The 15,552-nt window shown below is 34.9% G+C and overlaps 1 protein-coding gene across 3 annotated transcripts in view; it reads right to left on the reverse strand.

The window, feature by feature from the left end:
- CROT (carnitine O-octanoyltransferase) overlaps positions 1–15,552 on the reverse strand; it is a 54,692-nt gene that overhangs the window by 21,307 nt on the left and 17,833 nt on the right. For all 3 annotated transcript variants that reach the window (XM_002818278.5, XM_054559568.2, XM_024249656.3), the window contains 4 exons: positions 12,369–12,477; positions 5,120–5,213; positions 4,892–5,017; positions 3,422–3,523 (listed from right to left, as the gene is read on the reverse strand). In XM_002818278.5, the coding sequence (XP_002818324.2) occupies positions 3,422–3,523; positions 4,892–5,017; positions 5,120–5,213; positions 12,369–12,477 (431 nt within the window). The remainder of the gene's footprint in view (positions 1–3,421; positions 3,524–4,891; positions 5,018–5,119; positions 5,214–12,368; positions 12,478–15,552) is intronic.

Genomic DNA, 15,552 nt, shown 5'->3' on the forward strand with positions numbered 1-15,552 from the left:
TTTTACAAAGAATTTTCAGATATTATCAAATATATTGTTTCATTTAAGACAAACAGTATCAGTTTCCAACTATTTTACTGGAGCCAGTAGGAAATAGCAAGAGTGAAGGATGTCTCTTTGAGCTATAATTCTAAGCACCCATCTCCTAATGGAAAGCTAATAATCTCAAAGAAGGTAGAAAATATGTAAAATTCCAATGCTATCCTGATGCTTTATTTGTTCACATAATTTTTACCTTTCATTTCTTGCACTTACACAGAGGCAATACGTATTGACATAGTGTTTAAGAATGTAGGCTTTGGTTCTGAGTTCAAACTACTTCCTAGCTGTGCAATAGTAAAAAAGTTTCTTTGCTTTCTAATTAAACTGCCTCATTTCCCTGTAGAGATAATGCATACATACATACAGATGCTGTGAAAAATGATTTTTATACCACTTACACAGTACTTACCAAGGATCTGGCTCACAGCAATAATTAGTAACTATTGTTATTATTAACTAAAGTTTTTACATGCTTCCTGTGCACCCTCTGCAAAGCCTTACAATAAAGCCTACAATATAGAGAAGACAATATAGTTGACTTCAGGTTTGTAAAATAGGAGGGAAATGGAATTAATATAATCACAAAAGAACATATTCAAACAATTATAATTATGGAACAGCAACACGGCTTTAGGGTAAGATAAGCTTTATTTTACAGTACATATACTTATTTTTCTTCTTCTTCTTATTATTTTTGAGACAGGGTCTTGTTCTGTTGCCTGGGTGGTAGTGCAGTGGTACAACCATGGCTCACTGCAACCTGGACCTCCTAGGCTCAAGCGATCCTCCCACCTCAGCCTCCCAAGTAGTTGGGAGTATAGGTATGCGTTACCATGCCCAACTAATTTTTTATTTTTTGTAGAGATGAGGGTCTCACTATGTTGCCCAAGCTGGTGTTGAACTGCTGAAATCAAATCTTCCCACCTTGGTCTCCCAAAGTGCTGGGATTATAGGCATGAGCTCCCATGTTTGGCCTACAGCATATGTCTTTCACTAATGATGATTTACAAAGGTTAAACTGCACTCTCTATAATCATCTTAGGTTAGAAGGGAAACCTCCATGGAATTTAATGCAAATTATCAGGTGGAGATAATCAGATCAATTTTATAAATATATGCATGTTAATGCACACACATAAAACATGTCCACACACTATAAAAAAGCATCTCAGTTATGCTGAGAGATATGCTCATTATGAGCCCAATATTCTTTATTCAGAGACAGACAAGATTATCAAAATTATTTTCATCTTGAATTTGTGTGAACAGCAGGATACTGGTGCTATTAGTAAAAATCAATTTAGCAAAAGGTGTTTTTGGTGGGCTTGGGGATGAGGGACGGAAAGCACGATGAGTTATTCTTGATGAGATTGACTTACTCTTATATAACAATATAACATCCAATTTGAACTATTTAACATAATGAAACACAACTCTCAAATGAGAATAATAGGTAAAAGCTAGAAAAGTATAGCTGTAAGTTACATATATAACAATAGGTCAATAAAACTATTTAAATCAGGGAAGAAGGTGGTCAGAGGGGAAAAAGTGTGATGAATATTAAGGTCAGTTTCAGAATCAGTAGAGAGGAAAATACTGTTAGGAGGAAAGAGGCAGTGTCAAAATATGTATGAAGAGGGTAACCAACTGCAGCAGACAGGTCAAAGAGAAATCAAGGGAAGAAGCCAGAGGGCAGTTAACCACCTTACAAAGGGTAGTTTGCAAGGAATGGTAAGGACATAAACCAGACTGAGGAAGGTCAAGGAGAATCAAATGAGGAGCTGAAGAGAAGAAAACTGAGGCAATTAACAAGAACTATTCTGTCAACAGTAGACTCAAAGGAAGAGTAAAGAGAACATCTTCAAAATGACTCATGGCAACCTTTCACTGTAGCCCTGATGAGATACTCCAATAGACATTTACTTTCAGTACCTATTAACCAATCTACCTTGTTCTGAAATAACAGCTACTTTACTGTTCTTTAGGCAACCAAGCACCACTTTGTAGTGGTTTGAATGAGACTGATTCTACCCACTAGATTCCAAGGTTGGGCATGTGACCCAGGCCAAGCTCATCCAAGCACCTGATTCCCCAGGATGGGGACATGAATCACACAGGCCAATCACAACCAATGAGGATTATTCCAGGACTTTTGCTGGAACCATTGGAAACAAAGAAGCTGGCTATTTCCTTTGGGAGTCTATGAAGAAAGCTATGAAGACATGAGACTGTTGGTACAACAATCACATTGGGCAGTCTACCTAAATATGAGGCCAAACAAAGGAAAGCAGTACCAAAAAATGGGGAGAGATTTCTAATGAAAGCATTTGAACACTGAAGTCAGCTTTACCCAAATTTAGCTACACTCCTTGCCAACAAATATCTTCTTAAGCTAATGCTAGTTTGATTTAGGTTTCTATCACCTAAACCTGAATACGGATTAATACAACTACTGAACCCTTTTTTTTGGAGACAGAGTCTCAGTCTGTTGCCCAGGCTGAAGTGCACTGGCCCAAACACCATTCACTGCACCCTCAACCTCCCAGGTTCAAGCGATCCTCCTAGACCTCAGCCTCCCAAGTAGCTGGGACCACAGGCGCACAATACCATGTGAGGCTAATTTTTGTATTTTTTGTAGAGATGGGGTTTCATGACATTGCCCAGACCAGTCTCCATCTCCTGGGCTCAAGTGATTCACCTGCCTTGGCCTCCCAAAGTGCTGGGATTACAGGTATCAGCCATCATGCCCAGCCCTAAACCCCTTTATAAAAAATTGTCTTGGTTCATAGACCTCCTGAATGCCTATCAGACAGTTAGTAAACAGAGCTAGTAAAGACGTCCGTCCATGGGAGGGGAACAGAGGAGAAACAAGAAAAGTTGTTTATTTTTTATGAAAATGGTCAAAATGGTAGTAACTGCCATTTTAATATCCACAGCCTAAATAGTGTTCCAAAGATCATGTGTCATTTTAGGAAAATAGTTACCTAGTTACTAGGTGAATCTTGAACGCTATAAATATATCCATATGCATTGCTCTGTGCATAGAACACACACATAATGCCATATAATACCTTTTAAAATAGGTATTCTCAGCAAGTAGATAATACTGGGTTTTAAGAGCTTATATTACATAAATATTATATACAAATTCCATTTTGCAGATATAGTACACAACAAACTGTTGACCTTACTACAGAAGAAAATAACTTGTCCTATACTCTACTTTCACTGAGAATTCATAACTAAACTTTTCACCAAAGTGCCATAAAACTAAATTACTATTCACTTACACTTTTTCCCAGCACAAGTATTTATGGTTTATTGTCATTAATTTAACCTAAAAGATCAAAAGAGAAAAAAATTTCAGTAGTTTACTTACATCACAATTACAGCCAAATACTCCATTAGAAAAGGAAATCAAGTTATAGGATTTGTCACCCCAGCGTACTGTTGGATCTCCAATAAGGATGGCTGCAATAATCTAAAATAAATTTAATTTTTCCAAATTAAAAGGGTTTAATATTGGTTTGTAAGAATTTACATCTTAAACACATATATCATCTCACCATTCCTCTTCAGGTCAACCAAATTTAATAAAATCATAATATAGTTATACTCAAGAGAGAGTAATTCTGGCCCTGACTTTAGGGGTTTCTCAAAATCTCAAGTTAAGAAAATCCTACCAGAAAAGAAAATGCTGGTACAATATTCATGAATGTTTACGGAACATAGAATTGAGAGGATAAGGGTTTTGTAACTTGAATAGGATAAAAAATCTTGATAAAAGTTTAGTCATTAAAGTCTAGTTAGGAGGAAATATTTTAAGAATTCATTTCCTACTAAACCTGTTTTTCAAACTGTATACTTTGGCCTATTAATGGATCATGAAATCAATTCAGTGCATCATAATCAATATTCCTTACAAAAAAGTAGAATAAAATAGACTGGAAATATCAGTGTACCTCACAGACAATAAAAGTAATTAGTGCTCTGTGAAACTCCTATTTTATATATGTGTTTGCATGCATATACACATGTATATATAGTGGGCTGCAATCTAAATGCATTTGTAACTAAAAATTGTGGTCAAAAAAGTTTGAACAACACTACATTAAAATACATTCTTCCTTAAAAAGAAGTCTGGTGATTCTCAAAAAAAAAGACTCTCTCCTTGCTACAAGGTTTTTCAGTCCTTGATATTTTTTCCTATTATTTAATACCGATTAATTCATTATAAAATAATTAAGTCTTTTCAAAAGACTATGAGATTTATAATACAATTACTATCTTTTATTATTTCCTGGGAAACTGAAATGTCGCCCTGGGGGTGCCAGGGGAGCATAAAATAAGGCGATATTTACCCTTAACGTCACTGACATCAATGTGTTCAGTAATTAACCAAATGATAAAATAAATGACTTACAAGGGTGACATAATTCTTAGGAGAGACAGTCCCAACTATGGTGTCAAGATACACTAGTGCAGGTTATGATTAGATTCTCATTTCACCTTTGGCAAGAAAAGTGCATTAACTTGGTGCTCTGTGTAAATTTTCTGAGTATGCAAGCAATGAAAAGGTTGAGCAACACTGATATGTGATATGCAAAGTCATACTTCTTTAAACGAAGTATAATATATAGCTAAACAAACTTGAACAATATGGCAAGGATTTACCAATTTACTGTCTACTTTATAAGCTTCAATTTGGCACAAGTATATTGTATAACTAAGAAAAAGTTTCAAGAGCCTAAATTTAGAAAAAGAAAAAAAATCTTCCATGTTCAATAAATATGAGTCTTCCAGAAAAATCTGCAATTAAAAAAAAAACAAACAGAAGGTAGTTAAGTACCTCAGAATAATCCTCTGGTGTTACACGTGGACTGCTATCCTCCATGGAATATACCAGTAAACTACTCTGAATTTTTTCTAATAAAGCCAAGTTCTCTGGATCAAGACCAATCAGATATTCCCGTGCCTAAAGGACAAGGAGATGATGATCAAATATTACAACTGAAATACAAAACATCAAAAGAGTTTGTTAGAGAAAAGCTTCGTTAAGAAAAGTATAAATCAGAACCTTAGCCCATCGAGTTCGCTCCTCACTAGTCAATGCTGCAATCCCAGGTCCATCAGGTTCACTATGGCACTTCTTGTGGATATATGTCAGTTGTCTTATGGAAGACGAAAAGAAGATTCAAAAAGAGTACAGGCAGAAAGTAACTGCTTTGGCCTTTAAAAGGTCATAATATTGATCAATATTTAAATGTTTGGATACATTACCCAAAGAAACCACTTATGATGCCAATAGATTTCCTACATCACATATTTTTTAAGTGATTGTGTTCTCTTAACACCAAAAGCATATTTGACAATAATTTAATTTCAGTAAATAAATTTAGTTATTGGCTAAATTTAGTTTGGCTGATATATACTTTGGAAATGTGCATGTACTTCTAGGTTACAAGTAAATATCCTTTTTACTGTAAATATCCTGACAATGGAGAACTTGAAAAATATCCTGGTAATCAATTTCACAAATATAATGTACGTCTTACGTAACTAAAATCTATGTGCATATATATTTAACCAGAGGACTTACTGTATACTCAATTAATATTTGTGTTTTACCAAAAAAAATAGAAATACCATATAATCAGTTTTAAGTATTTTCATATGTGCCACTTTGTTACTTCTAATCATTATATTTTTAAAGAAATAAAGAAATTTTCATCAGTCAAAAATCCACAGAGCTTTAATTTAGCTCTACTTCATGGCACATGTTAAGAAATTACTTCAATTTAAAAGCTTTCAAGGATTTCTCAGGAAGTGAGCTAATGTAGCTTAATAAATGGTCAAAAAACGCCACTAGTAGCCATCAGTTCTGACTTCATCATTCAAAATTGGAATTCATCATTTATCTACTGATTTGCATACTCTCCTCTCTTTGTTCATTATATCTGTAACACTGATAAAGAAATACATTTCTTGCTGAAAAATTCCCCCCTTTTTATTTGCAAATTAAAGGTGTCCTGAGGAACAGAATAAGGGTTTCTTCACCAGTCTGCATCTATAGCGAGAGCAACTTGCCTTGCCTCTCTTCCTGCTTACTTTCTTTAGTAACTACTGATTTTGCTCCAATTATAAATAAAGCTTTTGCAGTTTGTGGTTACTAGCATAAACTCTGAATTTCTAAATAAAATCAACCTGTTTCTCTCCATATGGTACTTGTTGCTACCCTTCCCTTACCAACTACCTCAAAGCACGAGTTTTGACTATGAAACTTTTTCTTCCTCCCTGAAATGATCATTTTCATGTTCGTTTTACAAGGTGGTCATTATTAGGGAGAAATTACAAAGGAAAGTGTGTTAAACCTGAAATGACATTTTAAGTTTGATAATAAAAGGTCACATAACTGCCCAAATCGTTGCCATTAAGAGATACAGATTTGGTAACAAGATAATCCCTCTTTTCCTTTAACTTGGCTAACTATGCACCTGTTTTTCAGCTACACATCTAATTTTTTATATTTCAAAGCACAAAGATTTGTATTAAAAATATCTGCATTACAGAATCCTATATATTTTTTTCTTTTATTATTATTATCATTATTATTATTATTATACTTTAGGTTACCTATATTTTTAAAAATATTCTATACTCCACACAATCTGGCTTCTGCTTCATCGCTTTCCATTCACTCTTTAATTTACTGTCCTCGATTTTTGTTCTCCAGTGATTATCTTGAAAGTCACCAATAATGTCCCATTAAGGAAACCTAGTAGCTTTATTTAAGGCTAATTTTCCTCATTGTAGAATGTTTGACACTCAGGTATGAATGTTAAAATTATCTTCTTACTTGATTCTTTCACACGGTCCCATTGTGGTCTCCGTACCTCACTGAAGTCTTTTTCATTGACCATTTGTTCTCCTTACACTGCTGAATGTGTCTTTTCCCAAATTTCTGTCACTGGCCTTTCCAAGCTCCTCTTATAAGTTTCTCCCTTGGTAATCTCGTCTACTTCTTTAATAGTTTCAATTATCACCTTTATGTAAGAGGCAACCAACTCTCTAACTTCAACACCATTTTTTCTCTCAATCTCTGTTACCAAAGTTCCAAAAGCTTGTTGAATATCTCTACTTCAATTCCTGCCAACATTTCCAACTAAATGTATATTTAAACATTATCTCCCCCTTCCCACAATTTTTTTTAAAAAGATCTTAAGAGATAATATATGTGTAAATCTTCATGTCCTCAGATTAGGCAATGGTTTCTTAGATACAATTCCAAAAGCACATGTGACAACAAAAAAAAGAGATAAAATTGGATTTTTTCAAAATGAAAAATATTGTGCATCAAAAGAGGCCATCAAGAAAGTGAAAAGCCAAGCCTAGGAGATATAATTTGCAAATTATATATCTGTAAAAAGACATATCTAAAGAACGATTACAATTCAATAATAAAAAGACAACCTAATTATAATAAATAATAATTATAAATTCAATAATAAAAAGACAACCAATTAAAAATTGGCCAAGTATCTGATTATTGAATTATAAATTCAATAATAAAAAGACAACCAATTAAAAATTGGCCAAGTATCTGATTAGACATCTCTCCAAGGAAGATATATACAAATGGCCAAAAGGCACGTGAAAAAATCTTCAACATCATTATCAAATATAAACTACAACAAGATCCCACTTTACCCTTACTAGCACGGCTACAATAGAAAAGGCAGACAATAAGTGTTGGTGAAGATGTGGAGAAACTGGAACCCTAATACACTGTGCCATTTTGGAAAACTCTCTGGTAGTTTCTCAATAGTTAAACATAGAATTACCATATGACCTGGCAATTCTACCCCTAAAATATACCCAAGAGAAATGAAAACATATGTTTACATGAAAACCTGTATACAATATTCACGGCAGCATTATGAATAATTTACTATTTGTCTATTATTCATAATAGAAAAAAAGTAGAAACAACTCAAATGTCCATCAACTGATGAACAGTTAATAAAATGTGGCATATCTGTAAAATAGAATGTTATTCAGCAATAAAAAGGAATAAAGTATTCATACATGCTAAAACATGGATGAACCTTGAAAACATTATGCTAAGTGAAAGAAGCTACACACAAAAGGCTACATGTTGTAAGATGCCATTCCTATATTAATAAAATGTATGAAATAGGCACATTTATAGAGGCAGAAAGTAGGTTGGTGGTTGTCAGAACTTTTGGGTTTTTTTCAAGGCAAAAACAGAAATCCAGATGTTTATGTAAATTTTCCTGATTTTTAAATAGTGATTCAAATTCTGCTATCCAAGCAAAATAGGTCACAGGCTGAATGTAGCCCATGAAGCACATGTGTTCAATTTCTGGAAGAGTGGCTTTGAATAATCCAATTAATAAGCCTGATCTAATAATTATATGTCAAATTTAAAACACACTAACTAAAACATGTAATGGGAAGACACACAAATATTATCCAAGATACAAAAGCAAATAATTAAAAAGATAAATTTGCCTAAATCAAAATTAAGATGGGACAATTTCCAAAATTTGTTTCAAGTTAACTGCAAGAAAATGTTTGCAACACACATAATCTATAAAGGATTAATGTAGAGACTATATAAATAATTTCTATAAATCAATAAGGATAAAGTAAAATAGCCAACAGAAAAATAGGCAAAAGTAACTCACAGAAAACACAAATAAATGGCCTATAAAACATATAAAAATGCTCAACCTCACTTGTAATGAGGGATATGCCAATTCAAACAACAATGAATACCATTTTTCACCTGTCAGTTCACTAGATATAGCTTTTTTTTTATGAAAAAAGGCTCAATTTTACTAAGTAATCATGAAAATGCAAATTATAACAATCATGACATACCCTTTAATATCCATGAGATCAAGGATTAGCACATTTTTTATTAAAGGACCAAATATTAACTATATCTGGCTTTGTGGGTTAAACAGGAAAATAAAGGACATTTTATAGGTATGTATCAAACCACTTAAAATGTAATCATTTAAAAATATTAAAACCATTCTTATTTTACAAGCTTGAAAAAGTACAGTTAGCCGGATTTGGTGCATGAGCCATAGTTTGCTGATTCCCCATTATATGGACAAAACTTTAAAAGTGTAAAATATTAAGAGTTGGTGAAAATGCAACTAAAAGAGTGTCCTACATGTAGCAAGGTTTATTGCTGCAACCACTGGAGAATAATATAGCATTCTCTAATGAAAAATTAAAATGTTCACACCTTACAACCTAATAATTTTTCTACTCACATTGCTCTTTAGAGAAATACTTGCACATATTCACAAGAAAGTATGTCCAAGAAAAATACCCAAAACACTGTTATATATTTTCTATAGGATACATATAGATAGCTATCTATATAAAGAATATATTTAAAATGATAGACTAAATTCCTAACTCCTATTATTTTCAAGTAGAACAAAGGGGCCAGGTTTTGAAAATGCTTTCAGAGGATCTAAAGCTATTTGCATTTTTTTCTGAAGTTTTTAACATTTTACAAGAAGAAAATGTTCATATGTCACTCGTACTTAATTAAAATTTTTTTTTTTAATTTTTTTCTTTTTTTTTCTTTTTATTATTATTATTATTATTATTATTATACTTTAGGCTCTATGGTACATGTGCGCAACGTGCAGGTAAGTTACATATGTATACATGTGCCATGCTGGTGCGCTGCACCCACCAACTCGTCATCTAGCATTAGGTATATCTCCCAGTGCTATCTCTCCCCCCTCCCCCCACCCCACAACAGTCCCCGAGACAGCGTCTTGCTCTGTCACCCAGGCTGGAGTGCAGTGGCGTAATCACAGCTCACTGCAGCCTCAACCTCCTGGGCTCAAGCAATCCTCCTACCCCAGCCTTCCAAGTAGCTGGGAGCACTCTCAAGCAGCACTATCATGTCCAGCTAATTTTTTAACTTTTTATAGAGACAGGGTCCCCCTGTGTTGCTGAGGCTGGTCTTCAGCTCCTGGCCTTAAGTGATCCTCCAGCCTCAGCCTCCCAAAATGTTGCAATTACAGGCATGAGCCACTGTGTCCCCCTCCTCACCAGATATGTTTTAAGTTTAATAGTACCATGTCAACAATGATTAGGAGAAGTGGGTGTCCTCACATAATACTGGCAGAAAAAACAATGCCACTGTGGATGACAATTTGACTTAGTCAAAAATTTTAAATGTATACATCAAATGATGTGAAAATTTCACTTCTAATATCAAACCATAGATATTTTATCCAAATACACAAAGAGGCATGTTTGAAAATGTTAATTATTTGTTATAGCAACAAATGGAAGCAACTTTAATGTCATAGAGAAATGGTCACGTCAACTATAATATACCCATTTGATGGAATTCTATATAATAGTTTAAAAGAATAAGGTAGATGTATTTGTAGCAATATGAAAAGATTACATTTATTGTTGATTAAAAGAAGCTAACTAGAAAAATAACACTATTTTTTAAATGTGCAACTACCCCTGTGCCTCATGTCAAACACAAAAATCAATTAACTCTAGGAAGACTATAAATACAAACCTAAAAGGCAAAACAAAATTCTAGAACATAGGAAATTATCTTCTTGGCGCTGAGTTAGGGAAAAATTTTTTAAAACAGAACACAAAACATGTAATCTGTATGGTAAAGATTAAAAGATTAATAAACTGGACTACATTCAATTAAGAACTTCTGTTCATCAGGAAGATGTGTTTAATAGAACAAAAGATCAATTATAAACATCTTCTATTCTGTGTATTGCAACACACACAACCAAGTAAGAACTCTTACCCAGAATGTATAAGGAACTCCTACAACACTCACACACTAGTAGACATAACTACTTTGGAAAACTGGCCTTATCTATTGAAGCTGAACATACACATATCCTATGACTCAGCAAATTCTCTCCTGGGTGTGTTCCAGACAGAAATACATGCATGTGTACACCAAAAGACTTACACAAGCATTTTCACAGCAGCCTTTTTCAAATAATAATGCCAACTGTAAACAACCTAAATGACTGCCCCTGGGAAGGAGTGAAAGTATGGAAGAGGGATGAGGGGAATCTTCTGGAATATTAGAAATGTTCTAATTTTTGACCTGGGTGCAGGTTACATAAGTATTTAGTTGTACATTTCTGTGTGCAGTTTTGTACATGTTTGCAATATTTAATAAAAATAATTTAAGTTATAAATAGATATATATACCTAACAATTAGAAAACAATTAGAACAACTGATCATCTGTTAATGATATTAAAACACTGTTTATTTGGCTGGGTGTTGCGGCTTATGCCTGTAATCCCAGAACTTTGGGAGGCCAAGGCAGGCAGATTATTTAAGGACAGGAGTTCAAGACCAGCTTGGCCAACTTGGTGAAACCCCATCCCTACTAAAAATACAAAAATTAGCTGGCCATGGTGGTGGGCACCTGTAATCCTAGCTACTTGGGAGGCTGAGGCAGAAGAATCACTTGAACCTGGAAGGTGGAGGTTGCAGTGAGCTGAGATTGTGCCTCTGCACTCCAGCCTGGACACAGAGCAAGACTCTGTCTCAAAAAAAAAATTTATTTTTTAGAAGTCATTAGGTATGATAATGGTACTAAATGTGTATTTTAAGAGTCCTTCTATTTTAGAGATGTATACTGAAATATCTATAATGAAAGGATATTATGTCAGATTATCTTCAAAATAATCCATGGGAAAGTGAGGGAAAAGGCAAAAGAGGTATAGTTGAAACAGCACTGACTATGAGTTTATAACTGTCGATGCTAGGAGTTGGTAACTGTTGAAGTTAGGAGATGGGTACACGGGAGTTATCATTATATAATCCCCTATACATTTTGAAATTTTCCATAATATACTTTAAAACATATACATAGAAAATGTATACCATATGTGTGTATATACATATATAATACATACTATATATTATATACATATTTTAAGCTAGGTATGCATGTAAATTCATTGCAACAGGTATGGAACGAGGGAACACACTAAACTAGTAGGAATGATTAATTCTGGGGCAGGGAATGGAATTGGTAATATATGTAATGTTTTCCTTTTCTCCAAGTGAACATATTTATATATGTCTAGTAAAATTTAAAAATAATTTGAATAAAAAATACAAATAGATTTTTTTAAAAAAAAGCATGCATAAAATTCTTATTTTTCAGCTTACTATCACTTTGAAAGGCAATTCTAAACATGTATATTTTAATTCAAGTAACACCATAAGACCTAATGAGACTCAAGAAAGTAGTCTGAAAACCTGAGAAGCTCTGGCGGGGTGACCAAACATCCTTCATGTATTACATCAAAGACAAAAGCTCGGCCTCGACACAGCACTACAATGTGGTTTGGGGAACGCCCTTCACTCTCTGGAAACAGAAACAGAAAACACAAGACTCAAATCTAAGGTTAAGGAGTTAAGATGCATATATCCAATAGAAGAAAAGTAGGCATTCTTCCAATATTTTATTTATCATATAGTCATCAAATATATCACATAACAAAAATAATGTATTAATGGAATTGCAGTTACTATGATATAAATACATACTCCTGACACTTGTTCCATGTGAGACATCTAGAAATCCATGAGTTTCAAATACCCTGAAAACCACATAAATCCCAAACTACTACAGACCTTTCTAATTTTACTTAGGAACAGAAATGGGAATGGGAGAAGGAGACCAGTGGAATCTTGGAGGAGAGCCATTTGAATTAAGAGGTTTCTCTTTTGGATTATTTTAATGTTAATTACTCATCAGGTAATTTAATTGCAGTAATATCTAGCTATGATAACTCAATAAAATAATTTTCAGTAGAAAAGGATACAGTATGCCTGAGTGGCAAAGGAAAAGAATTTTGTCCAGTCTGGTAACACCTGGTAAGCCACTGACAATGGATTATCTCCGATTTCTTTGGCGCACCTTAACTCCCCAAGAACTGTTTGTTTGCTGTAAACCTCAGACTATTCTGATATAGCCCCATCTTTAGGTACTTGTCCTTTTGCCAAGGATCTTCTTATATGATCCCTGCCCCTACCTTCTAAGAAAAGAAAATGGAAAAAGAGGAAGAAAGAGAAGACATACACTGCCGCTTGAAGGAAATATACTGGTGGGTATTATTTACGGGTCAGTATTAAGTGCTTTACATATATTATCTCATGAAATCTTTTCATCAACTATGAGGAAGAACGGTCTCCTGATAACATTACTCTTTTTTCTCTTATACCTTATTTCCTCAAGACCTAGGGGATGAGGTATTTTCCTTGTTCCTCATGGCTACCTCCAAACCATTTCTTCTTTCTTCCCCTTCAAAAACCTCCAGATCCTTTTACCTCTACCACCACTACTCTTTTATTGCTGTCATCTCCTGACCATACCCGTTTCAAAGTTTAGGGCTGGAAAAGAAAAAAGAAAATAAATCTGATGCCAAATTAATCAATAAATGGTTGGAAAGGGTGAGAGTGGCAGAAGGGTACTACCTCAGGATAAACCTGGGGGATATTTGAGCAGAAAACTGAATGGGGTGAGAAAGTACGCCATGGAAATACCCGCAGAAGTGTTTCAGGCAGAGGAAACAGCAAGCACAAAGGCATTAGAATAAACATGAGTTGATCTGCTTAAAGGAAAACAAGGTCAGTGCAGCTGCGGCAGAGAGAAAAGGATAGAGTGGTAGATAAGGTTGAGACCCAATTATACTGGCCTCAGAAAGTGGTTTCCAGTATGATGGGAAGGAAACCAATGGACGGTTTTAAGCAAGGGAGTGATAATGTGGTCTAACTAAAAAGATCACTCCAGGTGTTACATGGAGAACAGATTACAAGGGTGAAGAGAAGGTATGGCAAGTTAGAGGTGACTAAAGTGATCCAGGTGAGAACAATCTAAGAGAGATGGGATGATGGCTTCGACCGGGGCCTGATACTTGAAGGAGACAAGAGATGAATTGTTTTCCTTTTAAGATGGAAGATACTACAGACTGGAACAATCAAGTAAAGAAAGAAAACTGATAAGCAGCAGAGAGAGAGGATAATGCAAAAGCAAGGTCCTTGACTAGGCAAGAGGAAGCGGGACTCAGCACAGATACAGAAGAGTTTTCCTTAGGAGTCAGAGGAGTTCATCTATATTTTAAAAAGAAAAGAAAAGTATATGAATTTACAGTAACATATTGCAAGGGGGTAGAGAATGGGCAAATATTTGAATCAGTATATTTTCACTGGTTGCAAAAACAAGTTACTACTGACTTAGTAGCTTAAAACAACACAAATTTATTATCTTACAGGTCTAAGGACCAGAAATCTGAAATGTGTCTTACTGGGCTAAAATGAAGGTGCCGTCAGTACTGTGTTCCTTCTAGAGGCTCTAGAAGAAAATTGGTTTCCTTCCTTTTTCCAGCTTTTAGAGGCTATCCACATTCCTTGGGTTCATGAACCCCTTCTTCCGTCTTCAAAGCCATCTAGGGCAGATCATAACCTTCTCATACTGCCATCTCTTTGGTTCTCTCCTTTGCCTCCCTCTTCCATGAATAAGGACCCTTGTGATTATATACTTTGGGCACATGTGAATAATTCAAGATAACATCCCCATTTCAAGGTCAACTGACTAGCAACTGTAATTCCTCTTTACCATGTAACCTATTAACAATTTCAGGGATTAGAAAGTAGACATCTATGGGGGGCCATTATTCTGCCCATCACTGAAAGGCCGGTAAATGTCATGAGGGGAAGATTGCTCATATCTGTTGTGAAAAACAAGAGTTTGTTAGCTAACAAGAAGGAGAGCGAAAGGGATAGAACAGTCTTCTCTGGAAGTGAAAGAATAAGCTAACCAAGGAAGATAGCACAGTAGTGCTGGGGGCCAACTTGAGATTTAACTGAGATCATTAAGTGAGGTTTTATGGTTTTCTCTGGCCAAGTAAATTGCTAGAGTAGGTATCTTTGATATGTAGAGAAAAGACAAATTAAATTTTAAACGATGTTTAGGTTTTACCACATTAGTACTAGGGAGAGGTGACAAAGATTTGAATGTGTATGCCTGGGAGCAATGATGGTGAAGAACCAGAAAGAAGTGAAGACGGGGAAGTAGGAATGGAGCCACGAAGAGAGCAGCAGCATCGTAAAACTGCAAACCACAATGTGGCCAAAGGAACAGCTGACTTGGGGTACTGAAAGATGGAGTTTCCTAGAGCTATAAACTCAATGAAATGAGAGCCTATGGATCGTCTACAATTGAAAGCTAAAATCATCAAGAATATGACTGAGGTAGTAATGGAAAGAAAGACAGGCACTGGAGCTAAAGCAATCAATAGATGAAGGAGAATGGGCAGGAGGAAAGTCACTGCAACAATGTAGTGGTGATATAACCTGAAGGCATTTTTTTCCCCAAAAAGGCTAAAATTGTTAAGGAAGAAGGGAAAACAGAAAGGGCAAAGGGAAACAAAAAGGATAC

This window comes from Pongo abelii, chromosome 6 (genome assembly GCF_028885655.2).
Source record: "Pongo abelii isolate AG06213 chromosome 6, NHGRI_mPonAbe1-v2.0_pri, whole genome shotgun sequence".
Classification (NCBI taxonomy): domain Eukaryota; kingdom Metazoa; phylum Chordata; class Mammalia; order Primates; family Hominidae; genus Pongo; species Pongo abelii.